Source organism: Myotis brandtii, unplaced genomic scaffold, assembly GCF_000412655.1.
Source record: "Myotis brandtii unplaced genomic scaffold, ASM41265v1 scaffold772, whole genome shotgun sequence".
Lineage (NCBI taxonomy): Eukaryota > Metazoa > Chordata > Mammalia > Chiroptera > Vespertilionidae > Myotis > Myotis brandtii.
Window position 1 is genome coordinate 372,355 of NW_005371090.1, and position 23,072 is coordinate 395,426.

A 23,072-nucleotide genomic window follows, 5' to 3' on the forward strand; every position below is an offset into this window, starting at 1 on the left:
CCTCCCTCCCTCCCTCCCTCCTTCCCTCCCTTTTTTTGAGTTTGAGCAAAAGTGCAAAGAACATCAAGTCCCAGTATATCAGACTCCTTGCAAATACTTAAGCTTGGTTCTTAAAATCAAGAAAGTAATTTTCAAAAATCCAAAGAGGAAATGCCCATAGGAAACTCAAAATTTTAATTGTACTTAAATTTTATAATAAAAATGTGCTTTGGTAAAAACAGAATTCTATTTTATTAAAGATTAAACAATTCAGGAAATGATGGTAAATCTTTCTTCGGTTTTCTATCAGTAAATATCTGAATGTCCATGTTTTCCCAGATTGGCCTCCTAGACTTTAGGAAGGGCATTGGATTTTTCAATATGATGGAAAACCATCGGAGGGTTTTAAGCTAAAAATTGATCTGGTTTAATTTACATTTTTAAAAGAGCACACTGGCCACTTTGTAGAGGATAGACCACTGGAGACTAGAGTAGAAGTTGGAAGACCAGATAAGAGGCTGTAGATGACAGTGTCTTGGACTAGAGTGGTAAGAGTTGGTCAGAAGCAGGTATAGCCAATAGGATTGCTAATGGATTGAATGTGGGATATGCAGGAAAAATGATAAAAGTGGGAAGTTCTTGACAATGGTGAAAAATAAGTCTCCAAGATAGGATTAAGGTAGCATGGGGGAAGGGAAACTAACACATAGTGAATGCCATGCTCTCCTTCTGAATACCCCAACCACAATGAGGCAGGTACTGTATAACATGTAAAAGGGGATTAAGAAGGTCTCTTGTTCTTGTCTTCCTCACCAGCCTAATCTCCATTCATCCTTCCTATACCCACAAAAGGGGATTAAGAAGGTCTCTTGTGATCTGGTTCTTGTCTTCTTCACCAGCCTAATCTCCATTCATCCTTCCTATACCCACCCCCATGAAAGCCTGGCATGCTCATCAGCATGGATCTGCTTATGGTTCCCCATGCACACCAGCCTACTTCACATCCTTCTGCCTTGCAAAGGCTGCCTCCTCCTGAAACTCATCACTTTGTTCAATAAATCATATGAGTCTCTGCCTTGAGCCAGGCATTGGGGATACAGTGGAGAATTAAAATGGCCCTTCTCTCCCGAAGCTTATAGTCCACTAGGGAAGACTCACAAATATTAACACAATCAGTAATTATTGTGATTAAGTAGTACACAGGAAGACTACCAGAAGATATGAGGCTGTAAAACAAGGGACCTTGAACTACATTTGGCAGAGAATGAGCAGTCAGGGTTAGCTTCCCTAAAGACCTGCTGTGTCTATTTCATTATGAAAGATAAATAGGAGTTGGATAGCTAGGCCAAGAGGAAAGGAAGAGGCTCCCGGTCATTAGGAACAGTGCGTACTAAGGTGGAAAGGAGCGTGGCATATTCAAAGAACTGAAAGGCCAGTGTGGCGTGAATATAGAGAATGAGAGAGACCCAAGATAAGCCTGGAGAGAGGGAGGGAGGTTTCACAGAACCATCTTGTGTACTTGGGTCTTTAGCCTAAGAGCCACAGGAAGCCACTGAAAGGTTTATATAAAGGAATGATGTGATCAGACTGGCATTTTAAAAGGAGTGTCTGGTTGCTGTGTGGAGAATGGCTTGGGAGGGGAACTAAAGGAGATGGCTAATTGGACATAAAGGATGAGAAAGAGAGTGAGCGTGAGCTCCAGATTGTCCATTGTATTGGGCAGTGGTGCCGTTCACTGTGACAGGGAATACAGAGAGGAGCAGCTTTGGGGGAGAGATCAGGAATTTAGTTTCAGATGTACACATTGAATGTGAGGTGCCTATGAATCATCAAAATGGAGCCATCAAGGAGACAGTTTATGTAAGTATCTGAATGTCAGAAGGAAGCTGGACTAGATACATATATTTGGGAATCATCAACTTAGAGATGAGAACCAAAGCCAGGAGACCGAATGAAGGTGCACAGAGAGACTAAAGAGTTCCTTGTCAAACTCCTAGAATTCTTCCCAGCCTATCTTAGTCATCACCTCTGCAAAGTCTTCCCTGCTACCTACAGAAAGTAATTTACTACTTCTGTGTTCTTTATCTACCTTGAATTTATTATATCATATAGTAATTATTTGATTCTGTGTCTCACCTCAATTACATGGAAGCCCTTATAAGTGAGGTATATTCTTGTACTCAGTTTATGGCCTAGTAGCTGACGCTTAGTAAATTTCCAGTAAATGTTACTCAGATGAATTCAATTGAAGCAATATGGCCTTTGGACCTTAGAGTAGCATGTCTAGTTACCACAAGTAATAAATGATGTAACAAGGCCTAACTCATCAGCAAACCCTTCTATTGGAGCGTTTTTCCCCTTGGAACTTCATCTCAATCAATGGGGAAATTGTACTTATTAAATATAAATTTGCTTTCTGGTAATGTGCCCATTCCAGTACCAAATTTAACTTTTTTGATCCAAGGAAAATGCTGATTCTTTTGCTAAGCATGTTGCAAAAGGAGAGCTAGAATATCTGCACTCAGTGCTGCAGCAAATGTGTGTGGTCTATGAGAAATGTGTTATCAAGAGCTGGTAAACATTGTTCTGGCAGAAACCCACACCAGAGAGGACAGCATATGTGATACGATTTACAGTCAAATCACATTCCACATGCTCTCAGAGCTCCAGAAAAATCAGACGGCAATTCTCAAATTAGCCATCTGCCTCTCTGCTTTCTGTTACCTCTTCCAGTGAAACAGTGGGGAGGGAGAGAGGAAGGGAGGGGTGGGAATATTTTATGAAAGTTTGCTTGGAAGCCTGATCGTATGTTTTTATAGTATAGTTCTTCAGAGAACACGAATAGAGGCCAGAGATGACATTGTGGTGAAAGGTTCAACCCTTAGTCACACTTGGTCTGATACCAACCTATTTAGTATAGTCTGTTATCTAAAGCAAATTATCTAACATTTCGAATCCTCAGATTCCTTATCTGTAAATGGTGATGGTGAGTGGTGATGTTGGGATGAGGGTATGGGTAAGACCCAATATATATTTCGCCGAACCGGTTTGGCTCAGTGGATAGAGTGTCGGCCTGCGGACTAAGGGGTCCCAGGTTCGATTCCGGTCAAGGGCATGTGCCTTGGTTGTGGGCACATCCCCAGTGGGGGGTGTGCAGGAGGCAGCTGATCGATGTTTCTCTCTCATCGATGTTTCTGACTCTCTATCCCTCTCCCTTCCTAAGTCAATAAAACATATATATTTAAAAAAAAAAAAGACCCAATATATATTTCATGGGGTAGCTTTGAAGAAAAGATATGATGACATTTGCAAAGCATTTAACACAGTTGACTGACATGTAGTAACTTAAATAAATGTCAGCTAGTTGTAGAATAGTAGAGGTAACTGAGGCAGTTTTTTTTGAGTGTGTGGTTTTTGTTTTTTTTTAGAGAGAGAGACAGAGAGAGAGAAACATCAATGATGAGAATCATTGATCTGCTGCCTCCTGCATGCCCCCTACTGGGGATCGAGCCTGCAACCTGGGCATGTGCCCTAGACCGGAATTGAACCCGGGACCCTTCAGTCCGCAGGCCAATGCTCTATCCACTGAGCCAAACCAGCTAGTGCAAAGGCAGGTGTTTTTGTTTGTTTGTTTGTTTGGAGAGATGGGGTGGTTTCTATTTTATTTTGTTATTGTTATATAATAAAAATTTGAGAAACTTACTAATTTAAAATTTTTATTTGTAATTGGATTTTTACCTTTTAATAGCCATATGAATGCAAATTATAAATGGCACTGAAGTTATTTAGTAAGAAGGTACATTTCTAAGAATGATTATTGTGGGGAAGACTAGCGGTTTTTTGGTATGTCCTTGACCTGCTCTGAGTTCATTGAAATACAACAAAATATGATATGCCTATTTGTACTCTTATTTTTATAGACTTTTTATTTTTTAAAATATAATTTAAGAATTCAAAGACCATAACCATACACAGGTTTTCAATGTCTTACTCAGTGTGACACATAACTTTCTTCTACTTTTTATACAAACTTTTAAAAAATATATATTATTGATTTTTTTTTTTTTTTACAGAGAGGAAGGGAGAGGGATAGAGAGTTAGAAACATCGATGAGAGAGAAACGTCGATCAGCTGCCTCCTGCACACCTCCTACTGGGGATGTGCCCGCAACCAAGGTACATGCCCTTCACCGGAATCGAACCTGGGACCCTTGAGTCCGCAGGCTGACGCTCTATCCACTGAGCCAAACCGGTTAGGGCTATACAAACTTTTATTAATAAAGTATTTTGAGTAAAAGTTGAAATGTACTTAAAATTAGAGTGAACAATATAATGAAACTGTATATTCATCACCGAGACCCAAAAATTACCCAAGAAGATTCTGCCACATATTTTCCTATTTTCTAAAGTATTTTAAAACAAATTGTAGATGTCAAGTCATTTTACTCCTATATTATTTAGTATGCCTCTCTGAGAAAAATACACACTGTCTTACCCAGTCACATTCCCATTATTATGATGGATTTTATTTTACTATGATAGAGTTTTAAACTTATTAAATTCTCTTATTGTCTCTTCACACACACACCTGAAAGTATGCCTCTCACTCTTGGGTATGCAAAACAAAATGTGCTGATACCAGTAATAATCTGAAATTACCATCATTTGGGGGGGATGAGGGGTACAAAAGCAAAACAAGAATGCCTTTTTCTGAATAGGCTTTCCCCCTATTTGGCCCATTTCTATCTGGAATTGAATCATAGCTCCAGATGAACTGAAGGTAGGAACAGGCAACATGATGAGCTGAATACAGGTAGAGGCGCCCTAACAATGACAAGCTATTTCCCTTATTCACCACTCCTTAAATATCTGTTTATGATAACAAAAATATGTTTCCTTAACCCACTGCCCTTCCTAGAAAACTTTAGTAGTAGTTACTAAACTGAAAATATGAGTATTCTATGGTATAAATTTGAGTTTGAAACTGGATTCCTTGGAATGTTTTTAAATTCTAGTATTATACCTGAGGAAACTTCTTGGTTATATAAATAATCATCACAATTCTGAATTGTGTGACTAGCCTATAAGCCAAACAAAAAATACTTCCAAAGTTAGGAGACTTCAAAAGCCGTTCAGTATAAAGCAGTACTCTTGGAAAGGAAGACAGCATTGTGTTTGCTCAAATGCCCTGTGTTCTCATGCCTGCTCTGATTATTTGTGCACATAAACCTCTGAGTTGCTGCCTGTGACCAGCATTGTTGAGGGTGGTGGAATCTGTTGCCATGGGAGAAGGAAAAGAAGTATGAAAAAGGCAAAGGATAAAAGCTGACATCTGGTTGATGGAACCTTCTTTTGCCCCCAACAGTTCTGCCACAGAAAGGGATGAATGGCTAGAAGCGATTTCCAGGTCAATAGAAGAGTATGCCAAGAAAAGAATCACATTCTGCCCTAGTAGGAGTCTTGATGAGGTATTGTCTTTTCCTCCTCCTCCTTTTTTTAATGCATTTTACTTTTTATCTTTAAAAAACTGTTCCCAGGGGTTTAGAAAGGCAACATGTGTTTCACAGAAGGATTGGAGGTGTGTGTGTGATTTCAGAGCTAAAATTTTATCCTGTTAATGTCTCACTGCAAGTCTATAGCATGTAGCATAGTCATATTTTTTTCTAGTTATAAAACCTCATTGTATAAAATTTAGAAAATATAGCATAGTTTAAGGGAACTAATCAGCTGTCATCACACTACCACAGGCATGTTTTAAAATTAATTTTGCATTAGAGGATTGTTAGAATGTAGCTAATCTTAATACCCTGAGAACATGAAAAATATAATAGCGCATATTTCATCCCATGTCCCTAATTGATACCATCAGCATTGTGATCTCCACTACTAAAGACAAGGCTCCATTCTGTAGTAGTCCACATGCGTGAGATAATCAGGCGTCGTTCTTCCACAGGCAGACTCAGAAAATAAAGAGGAAGTTTGTCCCCTTGGATCAAAGGCTCCTATCTGGATTCCTGATACCAGAGCCACAATGTGTATGATCTGCACAAGTGAATTTACTCTGACCTGGAGACGACATCACTGCCGGGCCTGCGGAAAGGTGGGAGAGGATAACACCCATCTCCAGTGTGATTTTTAATAGCTCCAGGCTGCATATAGTGAGGAAGCATATGTCCCCTTGTAAACCATTGTAGGAGAGAAAAAAATATACTGAATCACAAGTGGTATTTTCTCTAAATATTTAGGCATGGGGCAATCTTGTTAGGGAACTTATTCCCTCCTACCTCAAGGTTACTTTAGAATGTCAGTAATAGACAATTTTCATTTTAAAAAAACTTACAAATTCACAATTAAATAGACCCTCACGCGTGTGTGTGTGTGTGTGTGTGTGTGTGTATAAGCCTAAGTGACCATCCGACCGGTAGCTATGACAAGCAATGACCACCAGGGGGCAGACACTCAACGCAGGAGCTGCCAAGCTGCAGTGACTTGGCAGCTGTGGTTTTCAGGTGACTCACCCAGAACCAGAGAGGAGGGAGCCCGATTCAAGGGTGCATCACCTGAGAACCGCCCTCTCGCAATCTGGGACCCCTCAGGGAATGTCAGAGAGCCGGTTTCAGCCCGAGCCTAGTAGGCCAGGCCGAGGGACCCCACCTGTGCACGAATCCATGCACCAGGCTTCTAGTTTACAGATAATTACTTAAACTACATTTATCTGGATACTAATTATAGTAAGTCCTCACTTAACATCTTGATAGGTTCTGTGACTTTACCAGTAAGTGCAAGGATTTAACAATGAGACCAGTTTTACTGGAAGCTAAATGATATAAGCCAGAATTAAGTTCCTGTGTGGTCACATAAATGTTATAATGAAATGGCATTATTCAAGGACCTGCTGAATTTATAGGGAGAACTTTCAGCATTGAAATTATCACGAGTGATGTTTCTAAGTCTTCATGACCTCATTAGTAAATTGAGCACAGTAACAATGACATCAGCGAGTAATTGTAAAGGTTAAATGAGGTCTTATTTAGAGAGCATTTAATATAGGGGCAGACAGTGGGAGAGATGGTCAGAGGTGGTCATGGTTATAGCAGTGATTATAGCAATGACGGCAATGATAATGAAGATAATATAGCTAACACAGGACTGTGCACCAGGTGCTGTTCAAACATTTTGCACACATTAACTCTTTAGTATATTATTTTTTTTTTTTTTTCAGTAAACACTCAGTATGTCACTGAGGCCTCTGTATCTTCCAATGTGGTATTGTGTGTGAGTTCATTACATGCCTGAAGTCCATAGAATTGTATTGAGAATCAATGACTGATGGTAAAAATGGTTTTGAAAAGTAGGCAGCACTATAAATTGTAACATACCAGATAGTTTGGATACAAAGATTATTCTAAATTAAATAATTCCAATGTGTTTTCAGATTGTATGCCAAGCTTGTTCATCAAATAAGTGTGGCTTAGATTACCTGAAAAATCAACCAGCAAGAGTATGTGAACATTGTTTTCAAGAACTGCAGAAATTAGGTAATATATAAGTAAAGACTTAACCCCAAGTTCCTTTAATTCCCAGATGCTTTCAAACGGCCTTCTGAAAGAATCATCTTAGAAGAATCACATTAGCAATATGATTTGGTGATACTCATCTCAAAATATTGAGTATTTTGCTTTTCTTAGTTAAGCTCTCTTAACTCATATTTAGTAATATTTTCAAGAAAGGTTGGACTGAAGTTTATTCTTACTCTGATCAGAGTTTTGCTTAGAATACTAATTGTAGAAATGTAATTATAGGATGAAATGCTTAAAACAGTTACAAGGGAACTTTAACTCTCAAGTAATTTTGAAGTTTCTAGTTTCACAACTGTGCTCATTACAAATCATTTTTATATATCTGTAAAGTAATTCTTTATGGAAGTATACCGGGTGTCACTTTGATAGCCTAATTTTAATCACTTGGATTGATTTAGTGAGGTGTTATTGTACATATAAATGTGTAGCTTTTCACTAAATACGAAATGCTATATCATGTCTGCCTACTCATTCCCAGGTAATCCATCCCTGCAGTTAAGCAGGACTGTTCAGGTCTATGTTTTAGGAAGAGACCTTTAAATTCCTGAAACATTTAGGCTCTAAATTTTTAGAAGATTATCTTTCATTTTCATGAAGAGTAGCTTTTCATCAGCATATGAGAATAATTGAATGAAACTAGGTGACATGTGATTTGTCTGTGTACATTTTCCCCAAGAAGACATATCCATCTAATTATTCCTTTGCCATGTGTTCCTCCATGTGTTCTCTCTGGGTATATAGTATTGGCTGGAACCATTCAAAATACATTCTTTTGAACCTTTCTCCCCCATCATTAAGACTCACTCATTTGGTCAGTAAATCTTGTCAAGTTTATCTTTGTCTTTCTCTTGATTTCTTCATCTCATAATAAGGCCTTCATTATCTTTCATGTGGACTACTGCAGTAATTTCCTAACAGATTTTCTTGCTACAAACCTGTCTTCCTTTCCACTGCCAGATTGATTTTTCTCAGTTCAGTCTGCTTATGTCATCAGTCTGCTCATGCCACTCTCCAGCCTAAAAGGTCTTTCATTTCCCACCGCCTAAACCAGTGATGGCGAACCTTTTGAGCTCGGCGTGTCAGCATTTTGAAAAACCCTAACTTAACTCTGGTGCCGTGTCACATGTAGAAATTTTTTGATATTTGCAACCATAGTAAAACAAAGATTTATATTTTTGACATTTATTTTATATATTTAAATGCCATTTAACAAAGAAAAATCAACCAAAAAAATGAGTTTGCGTGTCACCTCTGACACACGTGTCATAGGTTCACCATCACTGGCCTAAACAGCAGCAGTCCAGGTTCCTTAGAACTAGCCTTTTATTTCCAGCCTCATTATTCTCCAAGTAGATGATCTCATTTCATCTCTCTCTGCTTTTGCTTATGCTGACCTCCTCCTCGTCTTTGCTTGGCAAACTTAGGTATACCAACTCAAACATCTCATCCTCTTCTCAGCTTTTCCTGAACCTGTGCAGTCAAAATTAATTGCTTGCTCATCTTGTCTCGTAGCGCCTTTTATTTTTTTAAATTATTTTTTAAATGTTTTCATTGATTTGAGAGAAGAAGGGAGAGGGAGAGAGAAATAGAAACATCAATGATGAGAGAGAATCATTGATTGACTGCTTCCTGCAAGCCCACACTCAGGATCAAGCCTGCAACCTGGACATATGCCCTGACTAGGAATCGACCCGTGACCTCCTGGTTCATAGGTCGATGCTCAACCACTGAGCCATGCCGGCTGGGCTTGTAGCCCCTTTTCTAGCACTTCGTTCATTGTAATATTATTTGATCATGTATCTTGATACTAAATGAAGTTAAATTTGTTTTTTTAAGTCAGGAGTGAAGTGTTTTAAAAAATGTTTTTAAGTTGGTAGTACAATGACATGTTCCACAATTCTAAAGGCACAAAAGGGCAATCCTTTCACATGGTTTAGTGTTGAAAAAGTATAAAATCATAGACAGTGGAAAGTCTTCCTCCCACTCAACTTCTGGCCATCTATCTTCTGTTGCCAGGGCCGTCAGTACCGCCAGTTTCTTAAGTATTCTTCCACGGAAATTTTATGCAATAATGTTTATTGATCTGAATTAAATTGAATTGCAGAATGGTTACCACTGGTGTATAAGTGTGCTTGATTTCTTTTAGATCACCAGCACTCTCCTAAGATTGGATCTCCCGGAAATCACAAGTCTTCAAGTGCCTTATCATCAGTCTTACAGAGTATTCCATCAGGGAGGAAACAGAAAAAAATCCCAGCGGCTCTCAAAGAAGTAAGTGTCTCCATTAAACTTGCAACCTGATAGAGGCTGAATTATTCATACACATAATAGACTGTTTCTCATTCATAAAGGAAGATGTCATTTCCCACAACTATTAAGACATGCATTTTAATACTGGTGATGAGGTGTGGCTGATGCCTCACTATCTTGCTTAGTCTCCCATATGACCTGAGTCATTTAGAAAATGGCTGTCAAAAAGTTTGCAGAATATTTTATAGCAATGATAGAAAGTAAAGATAACTTGGGCGCATGTGAATTTTTTAAAAATAGTTTGCTCTCATTTTTTATTTTTAATATATTTTTATTGATTTCAGAGAGGAAGGGAGAGGTAGAGAGAGATAGAAACATCAATGATAAGATAGAATCATTGATTGACTGCCTCCTGCATGCCCCTTACTGGGGATGGAGCCCGCAAGCTGGGCATGTGCCCTTGACCGGAATCGAACTCAGGACCTTTCAGTCTGCAGGCCGATGCTCGATCCACTGAGCCAAACCAGCTAGGGCATGAATTTTTAAAATTACTTTGAGGAGACCCCTAACTAGAGGGAAGAATATGCAGAATATTTGTAGGCATTGGTTAGTTATATACAGCTGATAATCACTAATAATAGGTTGTCATTCCTTTAAACTTAAAAGAAATATTTAAAAGGTGATAATAGCATATACTAGTACAGTTAGACCTGGCAGTGGCATAATCCACAAGCATCACTGGTATCCAATCCCAGTTCCTCAAATTCAAGTGTTCAGTCAGCCAGTGCCAGAGATCAGAAGCACCGCCTTTCTGGCCACTCCCCCTTTAATTAGTTTGTTAATTGGTTCCACCTGTGCTAGTTTTGTGGCCAGTAGAGTTTTAAATTTTATTCTCTTGCTTAGTTACTATGTGAAAACAACACACATTTATTATCTCAAGAGCCCAGGCATAGCTTAGCTGGGATCCCTGTAGGGCCACAATCATAGTGTTGGCTATTGTTGATGGACTAGGGAAGGGTTTACTTCCATCCTCACTCAGGCTATTGGCAGAATTCATTTCCTTGCAGTTGTAAGACTGAGGGCCTTGGCTTCTTATTTGCTTTTCCTAGAGGTTGTCCTCAACTCCTTGCCACACGGGCCTCCCACCATGGTTGCCTGTTTCTTCAAAGCCAGAATGGGAGACAGAGCTGTCTACTAGTAAGATTGAGTCTAATATAATGTCATAATCAGAGGAGTGACATCCCATCAGCTTCACCATATACCAGTGATGGCGAACCTATGGCACGTGTGTCAGAGGTGACACGCAAACTCATTTTTTGGTTGATTTTTCTTTGTTAAATGGCATTTAAATATATAAAATAAATATCAAAAATATGTCTTTGTTTTAGTATGGTTGCAAATATCAAAAAATTTCTATATATGACACGGCACCGGAGTTAAGTTAGGGTTTTACAAAATGCTGACATGCCGAGCTCAAAAGGTTCGCCATCACTGCCATATACTGTGGGTAAGGAGCAAGTCCCAGGTCCTGCCCACATGTAAGGGGAGGAGAATGTGCAACAGTGTGATTTTCAGAGGCAGAGGTCATGGGGAGTCACTTCAGGGTCTGTGCACCACACCACTAATTAGGCAATTCGTAAACTTGGCTATTGTTCCTGTGTTAAAAAAAGATAGAAAAGTCTCAACTGCCAAATTATAATCACTATAAAAGCTTACTATATTTTGTCTAGAGATTAAAACATTTTCAGCCTTTTATGAAGTAAAACAAACTTCTTTTCTTCCAGACCAAAATTTGGGGAGTAGAAACTGATCCTTAAAATCACCATTAATAGAATTCTCTATTTACTTTTCTGTTGGTACAAATTTTTAGTTATTTCAGGGACAGAGTTTAAGTTTTAAGTAATTTTCTCTGATTACCAGAATAAGAAAAGCAATAAACAACATACACAGGCCCCAAAATGCAGTTTTAAAAAAGGCTTTTTGACCTTTGGAATTATTTTTCTTCTGGAAACCAGAAAAAAACAGACAAACTTGCAAAGAAAAACATACATACAAAACAGGTAGAATTCTAGGACTGCTTCTAAAAGGTTTTTTTATGCATGTGGTAATTCATTATCAGTGGATAATAGCAGACTTTGAAAATAAACTTTAATTTTGAAATATTATTATTATGGTTATTGCTTTCAGAACCAATGATCAAAAGCAATTTTGTTATTTTAAATTTTTTGTTTGAACACCATATAACTGTATATGGGATTTGCTTATCTAGGTATCAGCAAATACAGAAGATTCTTCCATGAGTGGCTATTTGTACAGGTCAAAGGGCCATAAAAAACCTTGGAAACACTTTTGGTTTGTCATAAAAAATAAAGTGCTATATACATATGCTGCAAGTGAGGTAAGATCTGAAATCTAAATATGTGTAATTTGGGTATTGTGTTTTATAATGCCAACTGGAAATAGTTACAATATTTGTTTAATCTTTTTTATGTTACTCGTTTTGCTTTGCTTCTGGAGGGGGAGATGTTGTTACCTTAATTTTGTTATAATCTTCACCAAGGAGATAGATACATATATATATGTGTGTGTGTGTATATATGTATATATCCTATATAATAAAAGCCTAATATGCTAAGTGTCCGGTCGTCCGATCGGCCATTCAGCCAAAGCGTAATATGCTAATGATATGCTAAGGCCGCTCAACCACTTACTATGATGTACACTGACCACCAGGGGGCAGACGCTCCAACTGGTAGGTTAGCTTGTTGCTGGGGTCTGGCCTATCAGGACTGAGCAAGACAGGCCAGACACGCCCTGGAGCCCTCACTTGGTCCCTCCCCGGCTGGCCAACCTCCCGTGTCCCTCCCCGGCCCGGATTGTGCACCAGTGGGGTCCCTCAGCCTGGCCTGTGCCCTCTCACCATTTAGGACCCCTTGGGGGATGTTGGAGAGCTGGTTTCGGCCTCTAGTATATATATTTACTTTTCGTGCACAAGTGGGGTTCCTAGGCCTGGCTGGCGATCAGGGCCGATCAGGGCCATCTCGCCCAGTCCTGATTGGGGCTGGGCCAATTGGGGCCCGCTGGCCAGGGGGAGGGACCGTGGGAGGTTGGCTGGCCAGGGGGGAGGGACTATGGGAGGTTGGCCGGCCTGATCTGGGTGGATCAGGGCCAGCCGGCTGGGAGTAGGGACCAGCCAGTGGGGAGGGACCATGGGAGGTTGGCCGGCCATGGGAAGTTGGCTATGAGAGCGCACTGACCACCAGGGGACAGCTCCTGTGTTGAGTGTCTGCCCTCTGGTGGTCAGTGTGCATCATAGTGACTGGTCAACCAGTCGTTCTGGTCTTCTGGTTGTTCAGTCCTAACGGTCACTTAGACTTTTATATAGATAGGTAGATATATATATTATTGATTTTAGAGAAGAAGGGAGAGAGACAGAGACAGAGACATGAATGTGAGAGAGAAACATCAATAAGTTGCCTCCCATTTGCATCCTGAACTGGGGATTGAACCTGCAACCTAGGTATGTGCCCTACCGAGAATGGAACTCCCAACTTTTTGGTGTAGAAGACGATACTCCAACCAACTGAGCCACCCGGCCAGGGCATGTTGTTCTTATTTCTAATGTAAACGGTGCCTTTGTTTTTGTCTTGAGAGCTCTTATTCAAAAGTATTAGGAATTTTCCATAGTATTAAAATGTAAGTTTTTTTGGTGTCATGTGACTACTTCACTGAAGGCAGAGGTGTTTATCCTTTCTGCCAAGCTCTGCTGGATGACATCCCCTTGACTGTCCCCAGATTGCATTGATCAGGCATCAGCGTAGATAATCTAAACTTCCTTTGGGTTATAAGCAATTTCTGACGGTTTGCTTTAATACTGCCTTTTTCTCCTATCTGATCACCATATATTCCAACATCTATGAAAACCTCTGCTCTAAGGCCCAAGCTTTTCCTTAGTGGGCCTGGTGTAAATCGCTTGCCCTTCTGAGCTATGTTTCCTGCATCCATAAAATCAAAGTAATATAATTATCTAACTCCTGTGGCTGTAGGGAAATATGTGAAAAACAATGCATGTGAACATAGTGAAAATTGTCTATCTAGCACAGTGTCTGGCTCCTGGAAAGGGAGCGGGTGTGGCTCAGTAAATATTGTTGAATAAATGAAAACTGGGTAAGTTGCTAGAGTTATTATTGTTTTATATATGTGTACTAGAGGCCTGGTGCACGAGATTTGTGCACTGGTAGGGGGGTCCCCTATGCCCAGCCTGTGCCCTCTTGCAGTCTGGGACCCCTCGGGGGATGTCCGCCTGCTGGCTTAGGCCTGATCCCTGGGGATATTGGGCCTAAGCTAGCAGGCAGACATCCCTCTCACAGTCCGGGGCTCTTGCAGTCTGGGACCCCTGCTCCTTACCTGCAGTGCAGGCGAGAGAGGCGCCCACCACCGCCACTGCGCTCGCTAGCCAGTCAGCCAGCCAGCCAGCTGTGATCCTGGCTTCTGGCTGAGCTGTGCTTCCCCTGTGGGAGTGCACTGACCACCGGGGCAGCTCCTGCGTCGAGCATCTTCCCCCTGGTGGTCAGTGTGCATCATAGCGACCGGTCTTTCTGCTGTTCGGTCGATTTTTATTAAATAGGATATGAAATGAGATGAGAGCCATATATATATATATAGCAAGAGTTCACAAATCTGAATTTTGTTTAAATTTTAAAACCCATCACCCTCCATGTCTTTTTAATTTAGGACGTGGCAGCTATGGAGAGTCAACCTTTATTAGGATTCACTGTCACTGAAGTCAAAGATGAGAATTCAGAGTCTAGAGTATTTCAATTACTGCATAAAAACATGGTATTTTATGTATTCAAAGCAGATGATGCTCACTCAGCTCAGAAGTAAGTAATTTAGACATATTTTCCTTTTATGCATGGAAGTGTGAGCTATTTATTGTAAGGTAACCTACTTTAGGGACAACTAAGAATTTAAGTCAGGATCCAAATAAGAAATGTTTAAGATATTATTCAAACTCTTTAGCATTGTTTCTAAAGACAGGCTAGAATACCTGGAATATTTTCAGGAGACAGAGGGGGAAAGAAAATAGGTAGTTCTGTCCAAAATATTTGTGTACGCATGACCTCTGAGGAAGCAGCATGATGCTGCTCTGCTGAGAGGAAGGGATGCTGAGGTATTTGACCTCTCCTTCAGTGAGGGTAAGAATCTTCTCTTGAAACATTCCAGGATTTGGCAGTCCAATGATTCCATTGTGCCGGGGAACTGCAGGAGTTTAAACAGCTGCTTGCTAACTTCTTTGGGGGAAAGGTCAAACACATTAAGAGGCTCCCATGCTGTTCCCAGTGACTGAGTAGAAGGAATTAGATATCATTTTTAAAAAATTTTTTGAGATAGATATCATTTTAGATAGTAAAGACAGAAAGTCTCTTCAAAATTCCAAGAATATTTAGATGTCATAAGGTTGCTTGATATAGAGAAGTGTATCTCGTGAAATCAACAGTTCACCTCTTTCATTTGTTTTTTATTTTGGTCTCACAAAAGACACATTTTTGTTTTCACTAAAAGATACTAATCTTTTCTGAATAGACTCAAAAAGTGCATGCAATTAAGATTGCTTTAAGTAAACAAGGCTTTTCATTTTTAAGGCAGTAAGAATTAATGTACCAGGATTACATATGTTCCTGGAAATTAATCAGGTACAGTGTTACAAATACTCCCTCCCCCCACCCTAACCCCCGCCAGTGTTAGGATATTTAGCCGTATATAGCTGCTACTCCAAATAATTCCTTTTGTGTACTGAAGAATGTTTTAAAATTATGTCATTTAGCTATTTTTTTCTTGAAAAATTTCTTAGTAATAGTAATTGCCCCAATATTCTGTTAGATATTTCTCGTCGTTTTCATTTATATTCATCACCAAACTGATAATTATTGCTTTTGAATATATATCTTTTGCTCGTGTCTTTAAATTGATAAAGAAATCACTTTATCAATTTGGGGGATGGAAGTGGAAGAAGATGTAGCAGGGTAAATGGTGATGAGGAAAAAAAATAAAGAAAAAATAATTAAAAAAAGAAAGAAATCACTTCAAGACAGAATTGAATGTAGTTAGGTGAAGAGAACCAGCTTACTTGTAATTTAGAATTAATACAGGCTAAAATATGAGTTTCTCTTTGAGGGTATTAATATCAAATGGGTTGCTTTTTTGCACATTACATGATAGTAAAGTATGTTAACTTCAATGGAAACTTTTGGCTTTTTTAAAAGCCTTTGTTATGGTATAAGATATGCCATTTGCATTTAAAATTTAAAATTTTGAAAATTCTATCCTTGAAGTTTGAGCTAAATCTGTCATATACTGCTTTACTATTTAAACTGAGTGATTTAAAATGTTCCTAGTAAGTTCAGAAGCAGTTACACTACTAGGGAGGCACAAAGACACTACCTCCAAGTGTCTGAATAATTGCCACTAGTGTATTGTCAAAACTTTGAGACTAAAGGATTTTGAAAAGTTCTGTGAAACTGAAATACTTTTCTATTGCATACAAATTTTTGATCAGACTAGATGTTAGATTCCCTTTCATTGAAAATTTTAGAGCAGGTCTAGACTATGGATGCCTAAGGAATCTCTGGTTAAGGGAGAAGGAGACAGGGACAGAGCTTGTGTTTCTCAAAGCAGAAAGGGGGTTGAAATAAAGTCCTTTAAAGATATAGCTACTTCCAAAACCAATTAAATAGGGTCACCAGGACTTTATAGAACTTTCACATGAAATGGGTCCTTCCTCATGCCTCGTAGAAATAAGAGATGCACTTTTCAGTCCAAATTTTTGGCCAAATTATCAAATAAAGGATACTTCCATACTTACAGAATTCTAGTTTGCTATAGGAAAGATCTTAAATACATTGTTAGGGTAACAGATTCATAGGCACAGCTATTATCGGTGTTAACATAACACATATTGGATAATTGCATTTTATGAATCTAACCAATTTCTCTTATTAATAGGTGGATAGAAGCATTTCAGGAAGGCACAATATTATAGCAGTATTGGTCTCATCTCTTCTGTGATTTCAAAAGGGTGGAATTTCATCAGAACGGAGTAAATACAGTATAAAAATTTAATACAAATGAACACTGCCAAGATAAATGTAACCAAAATCTTCATCAAATATAAAAAATTATTTTGTTAGGTATAAGATAATTTTTTTAAATGTTTGTTTTTTCCATGTATGTTATTTATTAAAATTTTGATGTTTACTTAAGTCAGAATTACTTCTGAAATTCACACTGAATTCTAAAGTACCTTTTCTTTAGAAATTAGAAAATGTATCTTAATACTGTATGCTGTATTAACTGTTTGTGACATAGTCCACACTGTTTTCTCAATGTGTTTTACAGTGTTACATTGTAATAATGTTCTCACTAGTGGTAAGTCTTTGTAAATGAAAAAACACACATCAAGGAGCAAGTTTCATGCAATGTTTGGTTTAGAAATTATGATTAGAAAACTGCTTATGACAAAAAATGTGTATCTTTAAATCAGTAAACTAAGATGAATTTTTATCTTTAATGGGAAAACACATGGCCAACTTCTACCTCAGAAACTGTGAAATGAAATTCTAATAAATTTTCCCAAGCATTTCTACTATGATGTACCTCTTTTGGCATGAGATAATGTTACATCATAAAGGAATTATAGCAGAGGGGAAGAGTCTGGATTTTTATTTAACTGAATATACGTAGGAAATAAGATGTTTTCATTTGCAGAGGAACACAAATAATTAACTCTATAGACTTTACATTAATTCAATCTAAACTTTTTTTAAAGCTACCAGTTCTACACAAATATAAGTGTATTTTTTTTAAATGTAAAATATGGCAAGCATTATATTACATAATGTCCCTTGTTACTGTAAGTGTTCTGAGCCCAAGTCAATAGTGGTATTTGTATCTAAAAAGAATGTTACATTTCCTTTGTGCTTTTAAAAATGAACTGGAATTATCATATCAAAAAAGCACAAATTTTAAGCCAGTATTAATAGAAATTGTATAGTATTCTTTTTTTAAAAAAAGTTTTTTACTACCAGTTTGTTAGGTCCTCCCTGGTAAATTTTTAAAAAGTCCGTTATTTCTTTAACCAACTATCAGTGCACCTCATTAGGAAAGATTTATATTCATAATTCTGGTGCACTTATTGTTTAACATAGGAACTACTTTGTAAATAAAATTGATTCGCAGAAGAAAAATGAACACTGATTAAAGCCATTCCTGATATTCATAGGAAGATTTATTGACTGAGCTTAAGTTATATGTAAATTATCCTAAAAGGCAAAAGTATTCATTGAATATTTCATTAACCAACACAAAAATTTTCCTTTCTTTTGCATAAGGGATTTCCTGATTCACTGTGATATTTATGATTGCCAAGAGAATTCAAGTGCCTTTCTGAGGCCTTTTGAATGTTTTTTTGTTGCAGCACCAGAGTCCCTGTTAAACGTAGAGTTGGCTGTCCTTTTTTTCTGGCTATTGCTTGCTGTGGAATAATTTTAAATGTTGTTGCCATCTCACACACAATCCTCACATGCTACCTCTCCTGTCCTGCTACTGTGGGTAAACTAATAGTCTTTGCAGCTCATTAATTTTAATCAAGATAGCATGAATTGGGCTCCCATGTTAAAAATCCCTGCACTTTTTAGTATAACCTTTTTGGAGACCAAGGTTATACCTTATAAAGTATTTCCTTCTGCATCATTGGGCTTAGCACTTCACAAAACAGTAAGTTATTTAGAGTTCTTCCCCCTCCTCTTAAGCTCTCAACCTTCTGACTACAGGTTTGGTTTAAACCTCAGAATCTTAGAAAATATCAGGCAGGCTATTCTATCTTTCAACAGTTGGCTGAATCAAGAACCAGTTATAAATCTAAATAGAAGAAACATTGCACAAACATCTAGTGATTCTTCTAATTACATGTAAAACTCATGTATGATTATACTAGCTATTGGCTTAGCCCCATGGAGGGTTTTGCAAAATATAAAATACCGCCTCTTGAGGAAGCTACCAGATTATAACTCCCAACCCCATAAAGATGTCTTAAATGTGGAATAGTATTACATTCCCTTTCCCCCTTATCAATCCTCATAACTTACTAAAGCTGATCAATTATTTATTTAAACTGGCTAATTCAGTGTTAACCGAGAAACCTAATTATCTACGTTTTGTTGTAAAGCTACTTTGAAAATATCTCTTGATAGCTAACATTTTAGGGGGGTGGGAATGATATATTGGGTACATCCTATAAATGAGGAGAAAGTATAAATAGTACCTAGATCCCAAGAACACTGTATTTATTATACTGATACATGTGCTTCCATCAAACCTTTTCAAGTATCTCCTTTTATTCATGAGGAGGAGAAAGAAGAGCAGTTATAAAGTTAAGCCAAGGGGATTCTGAAGTAATCTAGACAAGAGATGCCAGTTTAAACCAGGGGATGGTTGTATTCTTAGGGTGTGTCCCCAGCCAGTGGCATCTGTAAATGTAGAGGACCCACCAGAGTCCTAGGAAAATGAGAATGGTTATTTTGGGGATCATCCCACATTTCTGGACCTCTCTGCAACCTTTCCCCCCCTGTTCCCTAATGTATCCAGTGTGCTAGAGTCCTTTGCCCAAGACACTTAATTCTTTCCTCAATCAAATGCTTGATTCTTTGTGTATGCAATAGCATTTCTTAAAAATGAGATCATCAGAGCAACCTTTGGTTAATATAAAGATGTGATGAAACAAGTGAAGAAGACAACTTTAAAGTGTAGTTTTGTTAGCCAAATGTGTATTTTATATTTGGTAGAATATATCCAGGGAAATAGGGAAAGCCAGGTATAAAGTAATTTAGTTAAAATGTAAATGTCATCACAGTATATGTTGATATGTCCTGGAATGTGCTTTCACTGTACTGTTTTTGAAGTCTGAGAGGCAGTGTAGTCAGATATAATCACTGAGATTTCCAGAAGTAAATCCTATTTCTCTTACTGTACTATATACTCCTGGAAGGCAGATGCTATGTCTAATGTCTCAATTTCTCACAAAATACCTACCTTCTGTCTTTTAAGAGATAATATTTATTGAATATTGTTTTAATATTTGTTTCTTCTACAAAGGACATGATTCTCATCATCTACATCTCAAGCACAGCTCTCCAAATGCCTACATTACAACTCATTTCTTAGACCTACACATTCCACCATCCTGCAAGGCCACATTTGCAACTACCACTTGGACACTGACACATGAGTCCTTAAGCATTTTAAACTTTACATCACTAAAACTCACTTTTCTTTTAATCTGTTTATTTTCTTCTGTGATGGAAAAACAGCGTTCTACCCTCCAGAATCTGACTCCAAGTCTCAACAGGGCCCTCTGCAGTTGCTCTTGAATCCTTTCCATCTTCATTGCCTTTCTGTTGTTGCACAGACCCTTGTTACTTCTTTCCAATGACTGGAATAACTCTTCTGATTTCAATGCCTTCCTTGCACGGTCCCATTTTAAACACTGCCAGAGCCATCTTCTAAAGCATGGCTCTGCTTTCATCCTGCTCTTCCACTTCCGTTGGCTTCCCAGTGGCTTGGCATGGAACACTTTTCCCCAGGTATCATGCACTCCAGCTAATCCCAACCCAACCTTCCTCTGTTCAGTTTGTTTTCTCACCCTCTCTTCCACCCCCATTTCTGCCTATTTATCCAAGACTTCTCTGAAGTTGATCCCTCATCCTTCTCTTCCCTACTCCTTCTCTCCTGTTTCTTCACACTAGATCTAGTTTTCCCTTCCTCTATATTCCCACAGCCTTTAGCTCATAAACAGACTTTCTTATGGTACTTATCACATTCTGTCCTGGAGAACAGCAACTGTATCTTATTCATTTGAGATTCCCCCTCAGCATCTGGCAGAGTGCCTATAATTGTTGGATATTCAGTATTTATTTGATAAATTAAATTACTTCAAATGGATCCCCCCCCTTTTTTTTAGTATCCCCAATACACAAATATCATTCAAGAGCTTATGCCACTTTTAAAGTTATTTTCTAAGAGAAAATCTTCCCTACAACCTTTTCCCCCCTTTAAGAAAAGATATAAATAATTTCTAGTAGTATTTTCTTTTTAAGATGAAGGTGGCAGTAAATTTTCAAAACACCTCAATATATCAAATTCCTTTTTTTCTGCTGGGGGGGGGGAGATTAAAAGGGGAAAGCCTTTTCTTTTATATAAGTTGGTCATAGCATCTTGAAAACCAATCTTAAAATACTATTGTTTCTTTAAATGACTTATGAATTTCTATAAATACTTTTTACTTAAAGTGATAATATTCTGTATCTTATTGTCCATGTAGAGATCTAGTAAATCCTTTATAAATCAAATGTTAGCATTGTAAATAATGTTAATATGTATTTATACAAAATAAATTTATCTACTTTTGGTGTGATGTGTTTTAAATCGTAATTTTTTATATTATTATTTTTTGTTTATTTTCCCTTTCGTTCTCTTTAGACCTTAATTTTTTTAAGAGTCACATTTAAAGATGAATCACATTGACTTGTTTTCCTGAAGCATATTAGGGGATGCTCTTCTCCACCCACAAATGATGTTTCCCAAATGGCTTCTACTTCCACATTTTATTTTATTTTATTTTTTTTAATATATTTTATTGATTTCTTACAGAGAGGAAGGGAGAAAGATAGAGAGTCAGAAACATCGATGAGAGAGAAACATCAATCAGCTGCCTCCTGCACACCCCCCACTGGGGATGTGCCCGCAACCAAGGTACATGCCCTTGACCGGAATCGAACCTGGGACCTTTCAGTCCGCAGGCCGACGCTCTATCCACCGAGCCAAACCAGTCAGGGCTACTTCCACATTTTAATAAGTCAACCTACTGTAACTTATATGAATTAATTGGATGATAAGGGGTAACCACAAGCATCACTATAAGCACTCATATTATGCACTGAGAATAGAGACAAGGTCTCAGATTGCTTTCTCCATTGTAAATATGCTTTCTTAACTTCCACTTTTGAGACCATCTTAAGGATTTGGGGGGTGGAGGGAGGAGGGACTGCCTTAAAACCACCAAATAGAACAAATGATGCCAAAGGAAAAGGGGAACTTTTAGAGAATGCGGCCTAAAGTATATTTCTACTTGTTAGGGATATAGTTGCATCCTTTTTTCTGTATCCTGTGTCCGGCTCCTAGTTCCAGCAGGAAATGACAGAGATGTTCTTCCCAGTGCACCTTTGTTTTCCTCACTTGGGTTTCTGGCCTGAATCCATGACTGCTTTCCTAGTGCTAGTCAATACTAAAGAAATTTTGAGGACCCCTTCTCTTAAAATCCAAACCATCACACAGTACTTTGCATACAGGACAGCTCTTCCTGCCACATCTCTGTGCCACAGGCGGTTACTGTCGGAATGTCATGTTCCATCAATACCTCTTTCCAATTTTTGGTTGGCCATCAGGCACTGTCCTATAGGCTTGGGAATACATGGCTGAGCAAATCAGACAAAAATAAGCCTTCAGGAATTTTACATTCTAAGTAATTATATCCATGCACCATTTAGCAATTATACCTATTTACTTACAAGAGCTGATAAGTAAAACTTTGCTTTATTACACAGGATTCTACCCCAGTTTGTCATTTTATTGAAGGGAATTTTAAATATCTTATTGGGATTTACCCATACTTGTTAGTCCTCTGATAAATGTTAGAGAGCCTCTAACAGAGTCCAGTTTCCCAAAATTACAAACAGAATTGCCTAAAACTGATGAGGTTATCTCAATACTCAAATCTGAAAAGTTGTTTCAAAACCTTTCAGGACCGCCTTCGGGTCTTAAGTCCTTGACCCCCGAGGCGCAGCAATGGCGGGGCATTCTCCCTCCTCGCCGCTAGGGGGCAGTCGGTCTGGAGAGGCTGGGTCCTTTCATCCCTCCTCCCAGGGAGCGTCACGCCCTCCTCTCGCCTGTTCCCCAGACCACTCACGCGCAGGCGCGGGCTGGAGCGCGCACCGCGGAGCCGAGAGGTCACGAACTCTGACCCCCTCCAAATACACAAACCCAGAAAGCTCCCTGCCCCCACTTTCCTCTACCCTCCCCCTCATCCTTCTCCAAGCCACCTCCTCTCGGCGACCCCCGGGAGCTGTCGCAGCGGGACCGTCCGGTCCACGCCCGGTGCCGGACTCAGTTCGGCGGAGAAGCCGGTAAGAAGCGCCGGGTGCGGCGAAAG

General features: G+C 38.7%; 2 protein-coding genes across 7 annotated transcripts in view; both read left to right on the forward strand.

Annotated features, from left to right (window-relative positions):
• FGD6 (FYVE, RhoGEF and PH domain containing 6) overlaps nt 1-21,278 on the forward strand; it is a 125,353-nt gene extending 104,075 nt beyond the window's left edge. For both annotated transcript variants that reach the window (XM_014530757.1, XM_005883156.2), the window contains 7 exons: nt 5,344-5,446; nt 5,932-6,078; nt 7,414-7,516; nt 9,705-9,829; nt 12,078-12,206; nt 14,543-14,691; nt 16,814-21,278. In XM_014530757.1, the coding sequence (XP_014386243.1) occupies nt 5,344-5,446; nt 5,932-6,078; nt 7,414-7,516; nt 9,705-9,829; nt 12,078-12,206; nt 14,543-14,691; nt 16,814-16,850 (793 nt within the window). In that variant the 3' untranslated portion in view covers nt 16,851-21,278. The remainder of the gene's footprint in view (nt 1-5,343; nt 5,447-5,931; nt 6,079-7,413; nt 7,517-9,704; nt 9,830-12,077; nt 12,207-14,542; nt 14,692-16,813) is intronic.
• Nucleotides 21,279-22,965: 1,687 nt separating this feature from the next.
• NR2C1 (nuclear receptor subfamily 2, group C, member 1) overlaps nt 22,966-23,072 on the forward strand; it is a 47,440-nt gene continuing 47,333 nt past the window's right edge. For all 5 annotated transcript variants that reach the window (XM_014530753.1, XM_005883159.2, XM_014530754.1 and 2 more), the window contains exon 1: nt 22,966-23,046. The gene's annotated coding sequence lies outside the window, so the exon portion shown is untranslated. The remainder of the gene's footprint in view (nt 23,047-23,072) is intronic.